This window comes from Arachis duranensis, chromosome 8 (genome assembly GCF_000817695.3).
Source record: "Arachis duranensis cultivar V14167 chromosome 8, aradu.V14167.gnm2.J7QH, whole genome shotgun sequence".
Classification (NCBI taxonomy): domain Eukaryota; kingdom Viridiplantae; phylum Streptophyta; class Magnoliopsida; order Fabales; family Fabaceae; genus Arachis; species Arachis duranensis.
The window spans coordinates 11,339,299-11,345,876 of record NC_029779.3 but is presented as its reverse complement, the minus strand read 5'-3'; the positions used below and the strand labels follow the sequence as shown (position 1 = coordinate 11,345,876).

The window sequence follows — 6,578 nt, the reverse complement described above, 5'->3', positions numbered from 1 at the left end:
TGGAGAGACACATGTCCTGAAAGAGAAAGAGCAAGTACTCCTCGACCATAGAACATGTCACTCCCCACCATATAGAGAGGGAAATGCTGAATGCATATGTGATATGTGCACTTTTTATTTTTTTAAATGATGGTAAAAATGATGTTTTACTAAAATGCATGTTAAAATCGTGTAATATAAAGACATAGATATCCAAAAAATTTTATGAGCCAAAAGCAATTTTGTTGAGTGACAAACTTTTACTCTGCAAATGTTGAATCATGTTTTTTCGCCACTACTAAAAAGACTTTTTGGTCCTAGAGAATTACTTTCATTCATATATATATGAATTGAATATTTTTCATGGATTTGGGTAACAACCATTAGAAGATCCATTCCAATATATAACTTATTATTGAAAGACTAATGCAATGCATGTTTGAAGCAAAATCTAATATGTCATAATGACCCAAGATGAGTCCATTTGAAAAAGCGACATAACCTCGAAATTACAGAATATGACACCTTGGTCATGATGGGATGGTAGATGGATGACAGACAGTCAACAAAATCTGATTGATTGAGCATCTAATTCAAGCATACACTTTAGTAGGAAGCAAAGGTGATTAATGAACACAACAATGAATCACATAGACATTATTTAAAATAAAAAGAAAAAAATTCAGATAATTTTATTATTGCTGGCCAAGGACCATCTAACTCCTTGCAAATGATTGGTTAAAGCAAAAAGACCTATCAATATATAATTATATATAGCAAAGCAGGCGCCTAACAAATTTGAAAGAAATTCACTGATGATATATTATGAAACAAAATGTGATAATATGTGAAAATTATTTAGCTAGAAAAGCCACCCCGAAGGCCCCAAGACCTTAATAATAATAAAAAATAAAACAATTATATATACAAAGTGTGTTATTGCTGTTGTTGGCTTGTGAATGCATCAAGGAATCTTCTTCTTTAGTCAAGTTAAGTTTCCTTCTGACAAGTCCTTTGGAAAGGTCAAAGCTGTCGCCACAAATATAAAATTATTTTGAATTTCAAAATTGGTATCACAGACATGTCATGCAATAGCAAATTTGAAATGTTCATTTCATTTATAAACTGTGCATAGTGGTTGCTCAGCAGTATTTTGTGGAATCTTAATTAGTGGTATAGCACCAATGACCCAAGAAAAACGGTCTCTAATATCTTAATGAATAATGTTATATATATTTTAGACAGAAGAGAATTGTTCAATACCTTCAATGGCCAAATAATGCAGTTAGAAGGAAAATGACATTTTATGTTTGTTCATTTGTTGATTACCTATTACCATCAGAGTAGAGCTCAGACAATTGATTGTCATCACCGACAGCCAACAATTATACTGACGATTTGAAGCCCTACATATCAAAGAGAATTGAAAAATTTGAAACTTACATCACTTTCTAACAATGGTGACAACTGACAACAGAATTTAAACCATCATAATGCCATTGAAAATGGTTGGTCAATGATATACATATACATATACATATACATATTTATTAGGTCTTTTAAGTTAGTTCCATTTTTGAAAGTATTCCAATCTAATCATAATTAATCATCAACCATTAGCATAAATTGAAAATTTGTGTTTTGTATTTACAAATTTTGAAGGTAAGTACAAACTTGATATGTGCTCTAAATCTACATGCATTGTCCTCATTCTTTTTTAGCACAACAACTCTGTCCACTGCATGGCATTTTGAATGTATATAGATGACCATAGTTAAATCATTTCACATTTATGCATTAACAGGATGTGAATAGACATAATGTTTAAAACTACAGTTTGAACTGATACCTAAAGTTCATTTGGGTTTGAAGCTAGGGAGTAGTAGGGTTGAGGTTACTCAATCATAGTATTGATTGTCAACGTAGTGTGTAGCCACACGGGATTGAAATTTGTTCCCTGAAGAATCTCTTGAAATAACAGTTATCTGGTTTCTGTTAGGTAAATTTTTTTTTTTTTTTGGTATTATCTGTTAGGTAAAATTTAAAGATGGCAATATCAATCATTACCCCTAACTCTACCATGCTCGCAAGAAATCTTAGTTATGCTTCATTATCATTCCCAAATCTGTAACCAACTGGGATTCTCTTTGCAAGAATTCCTTACACAATATATAAAGAAAAGATAAATACTGTTCTGCATAAGAGATTGCTCAAATCACCTGAAATCAGTGGAATCTTCTGTAGAATTCCTATTTATAACAATTTAATCTTCCAGGCATGAGTGTTTTCTCATCTCAACAGCAAAAGGTTATTTCTCATTCCTTGTTCTGCTTAACTATTATATATCTTGTCAAATATAGGAACAAATTTGGACTCATGGATTAAGATTTAACTGAGGTATATTGACATGAAACCAAAACTGGAAAAAGGGAAAAAGTTAGCAGTTATGTAAAGTACATCAAACTATTTGCCCCTGCATCAGCTAAACTATACCAAATAATCACTGTAGAGATCCATTCTGCTCTCCCAAATGCTCAAGCCCTAGATTCACTTGAACCAATCACGTGAATGATCACTATTTTGTACATATACTGAAGAGGCTTGCTACAACACTTAAAACGTGGTGCATGCATGCATGCGAACATATGCAACCATGTCATATAATATAAGCTCCTCTAGGGTTTGAAATCCTGCTCTAAAAAGGAACAAGCCAAATTCAACATTACATTAAGTGGTATAAACAGTGATGGTAAGTAATGGGAGCTATTTCTTATTAATTAACAGATAATAGATCAAGTTTAAGAAGACAATCCACAAACTTATGCGCATTTGTTATTTCGATACTCCGAAGATGTATTGACACCAGTTTGGCCTTTGACTTATTACCAATCAGTTTTGTTAATTTTAGGACCAATTTGGTATCAATATTATTCCCCTTTATCATTCTCTCCTTTCTGAGGGTATGTGTTAATAGACAAATACCAAACAAAATGAGTTAAAAATTGTAGACTACAAAACTCCTGACAACCGGTTTGATTCAGATTATTAGAAATTTAATGTATTTGTGTGTTTCACTGTTTTGCTTAAAGAGAGAGAAATGAACATAGGTGTGAAACTATTAGATGATTGTCATAATTGGGTACAATGTCATAGGATAACAACAGCAGCAACAGCAGTCAATTTATTGAGATGATTAACTCAGCACCTTGATTCACAAATAGAATAATAAAATTTCTCAAACTTGTTTGTAAAGAAAAGCTGCCAGAGCACCTAATCCAAATCAATAAAATGACTCTTTATTATTTTTTAAATAATAATATTGCTAGGAATGCTCAAATAGAGACATTACTCCCTTTAATTTTTCAAACTCTAAACCATGGTATTCAAAGTGTACTTAAATAATAAATAACCTGCCTCGAGTGAGATCATCGAGCTGACTAATATGAGGATACAACATCCTTTTCATCTCAGTTCAACACACCCGCCCCCCAATGTTTTTTTAAAGCAATTGTTAGGATTTCAATACAAAACCTAATTTGGGAAAACAAGTTAAAACCACTTGAACTAATCAAGTTTTGAACTAAAAAACTATTAAACCATTGATATTTAATTTCTGTAATTTAACTGAACAAAATTGTGTTCTGTATTTAAAAGTCCTCAAGGGATCTTGTAAGAATGTAATGAGGACGAACTTCGAATAATTACGAGTAAACAAATCTAAACAAAGAATGGTTTACCTATACATCTTGATGGAAGTGTAGCAAGAACCTGAAAACTGCATGGTATATAGATAGCAATAGGCAGAGGACAATCATCACAGGGACCATTCAGAGCGAAGCATTAAAGCAGCTACCATGGAATCCCCATGCATCACACATGCAAGGCCAGGCTTCAAGCAAAGTTTATTACCCATGTTAAATTTTAGATAGGATTCAGCCTGAAAATGATCACTGGTTGAATCTCCAATCATCCCACTGAGACTAACGCCCCAGCCAAGTGGATCTTCAGAAACATCAGACATGGTTAGAGCCCATTGAACAGAATTGAAATTTGGATCTTTCATCTCGATCCAGCCTCCCAATTTTACAAAGTCGGCAAGTTCAGACTCCGCCATCAGAGCAATGGAACCAGTTGAGACCTGTGTCCTTGCTTCCACCCATGGTGATACTTCAGGTACTGTCTCGGATACTTTATGTCGCCTGGACAAGACTATTGGAATCATATGAGCTCCAACTTTTCTAAATTGCGCAAATTGTAAAGGCACTCGTTGAAGACCCAGAAGAGACAGCTTCCCCCAAGAAAATTCAGATACAATTTTCCCAAAAGTGCTGGATATACTCTCCATTGTATTAGTCCCAGTTGGCATTCCAAGTCCAGCAACAAATTGAGCCAATGAAGCAGTTATATTTGACTTCCTCACAGTTATGCCAATACCACTACCATTGTGCAAATTTAGAAGGGGAGGTCCAAAAGAGGAGAAGTCTGTAAGGCCCTTTCCAAGGTAAATGCGCAGAAATATGATATTATTATGTCAGGGATCTAACTAGCAAAAAGTAGAAAAGAAAAATATACATTGGCAGTATACACGAATCATGGTGGTGTTTTTCTACTCTATGCAAAATACATTTATCTAGTGCCTCATATTATAAGAATTATATCTAAAGTGAGCAATAGTCTAGTTCATTAAGTTATGAAATCTATCAATCGGATAAAACTGATGTAAGATAAACCATTCATTTTGATTCTAGATATACACTGGTAAACCTCAGGGTTAGTGTATAACAGCTTCCCAAGACAAACCACATTCATGTAGAGAAAACACATGTTTAAAAACTTTGAGAGCTCAGCCCATCCTTGAAACTTCTAATACTGAATTTTAAGGAGAGTATCACACTAAATGGTAGTTCCATCACATTCCAACAGTGAACATTACTAAATTCATCAAAGAGAGGCACAGAATCAAATAGTACCTCATCGGAAGAATTTGAAGCAATTCCAACATCTCTACATTTAGCTCCTATTGGGATAGCCATCAGAGATAACCAATCATTAACATTTTTAGTATAACTGAGTTTTGCTAGAGAAAGTGGCATTTCAAGGACATCATTGGGGTGCTCCTTCCCGTTTTGACTTGTCACAAACTCTGCAGCAAGAGTATCTTGCCCAATGTTGGTTTCAAAAATGAACTTTGATCCAATGCCAGTTCTTATTCTGGACGTAGTAATGGCATCTAAGCTCTGTTGATCAAGGCTATCCATGATCAATAAAGCATCCTGCATATCGACCCTTCCTCTTACATGAGTGGTAGATTCCTGGAAGGGACCTCCCTTGGATGATTTATAGAAGGAAAGCAATCTCTCAACCTTCTCTTGTCTGTCTCTGAGTTTCATAATGTCAGAGAATGCTTCTCGGTTTAAACGTTTGAGGATTTGAATCTGGAATGATCATAGTGGAAGCAACCATCAAATAATCATAAAGTATCACTGAAGAACTATGCATCCATTTGACAGGCACACCTTTTGGTGTTAACAATACGAAACAGACAAAAAACTAGCTTAAGAGTTAGTTTTGTTATGCCAGCTGTCACTTGTGTAACTGAGTTTATAGTCTGTTATGCAAGGTTGTGTTTGATAAATTAGATACACACAAATACAGAGACAAAAAGAAGCAAAAATATGTTTATAGAACACAAATTTCATGTTATTTTCTATCATTTACAAAAATGTGTATAAGGACTATTCATGCACACTTATTTCAGTGAGTAAAATCATCAAACACTTTCTTCACACTTTTCTCTTACATTTCTCTTTCAGGCTTAGCACTGATACCTTCACAGCGGTTCTTCTTTTGAATCATAAAAGGAAGAAGCATAGTGCGAATGTAGTAGTATAATAGGATTAACGTTATCCAATTCAGATGAAACCACAACAAATAAGCGAATGCAACAGGTTAAACAGAATCAACAAAGTTGAATGAATGAACGAAGAAGAGACAAACCTAAACGCAAGAGATAAGAAGGAGAAGAAAAGGTACCGGATTGCGACGAGGATCGAAGAGTCCATGAAAGAATTCGTTTCCGGATTTAGCGACGGCTTTCAATTTGTCGAACACTATGTTTGCAGGCTCCATTAAAGCACGACCTTATCTGAACTGCAAATGCTACTGATTACTAAATGAAGCCTCCGTCGAGTCGCCGGCGACGACGCTGTCAAGTGTTGATGGAAATGGAAAATGGAAGCTTGGAGTCGGAGACAGCTGCGGCTTCGGGTCCAACCCCAACAAAGGGAAAATTTTGGGTCAGATGGTAATTTTTGTTTATAATGGGCTACGAGCCCAAAAATGAAGAAAACGTAAATTTCATATAGATAACAAACTTTTGGGCCTTGACCCAACTATTTTGACAAAGTATGTTTTTCAAAAAGTCAACAACCTACTATAGTTGACCCAAAATAACAACAACCTACTATCATCATTGTTTTAGGGTTTTAGAATTAAAAAAATATAGGATAATAATATATTATTTGTCAATTTATTATTAATAATAATTAATTATTATATTTTAAACACATGTATAAGGAGACATATCCAAGAAATACATA

At 34.3% G+C, this 6,578-nt stretch overlaps 1 protein-coding gene across 5 annotated transcripts; it reads right to left on the bottom strand.

Moving 5' to 3' along the window:
- Positions 1–770: 770 nt before the first annotated feature.
- On the bottom strand, positions 771–6,267 carry LOC107460840 (uncharacterized). 5 transcript variants are annotated; one of them, XM_052252516.1, is made up of 6 exons: positions 6,013–6,267; positions 4,950–5,414; positions 3,717–4,471; positions 2,199–2,674; positions 1,309–1,385; positions 771–1,008 (listed from the first exon to the last, which is right to left on the bottom strand). In XM_052252516.1, exons 1-3 carry the CDS (start codon positions 6,106–6,108, stop codon positions 3,794–3,796), a joined length of 1,239 nt encoding a protein of 412 aa, XP_052108476.1. In that variant the 5' UTR covers positions 6,109–6,267; the 3' UTR covers positions 771–1,008; positions 1,309–1,385; positions 2,199–2,674; positions 3,717–3,793. The 5 variants fall into 5 exon arrangements, with proteins under 5 accessions (XP_052108476.1, XP_052108479.1, XP_052108477.1 ...); XM_052252519.1 differs by having other exon boundaries at positions 2,199–2,669; XM_052252517.1 differs by having other exon boundaries at positions 1,243–1,385; positions 2,199–4,471.
- Positions 6,268–6,578: the final 311 nt, after the last annotated feature.

Coding starts and splice junctions, on each gene's coding strand:
- LOC107460840 (XM_052252517.1), bottom strand. CDS start 6,108: ATGGAGCCTGCAAACATAGTGTTCGACAAATTGAAAGCCGTCGCTAAA. Junction 5,415..6,012: donor TCGATCCTCGTCGCAATCCG/GTACCTTTTCTT, acceptor TGATCATTCCAG/ATTCAAATCCTCAAACGTTT. Junction 4,472..4,949: donor CTTCAAATTCTTCCGATGAG/GTACTATTTGAT, acceptor TACCTTGGAAAG/GGCCTTACAGACTTCTCCTC.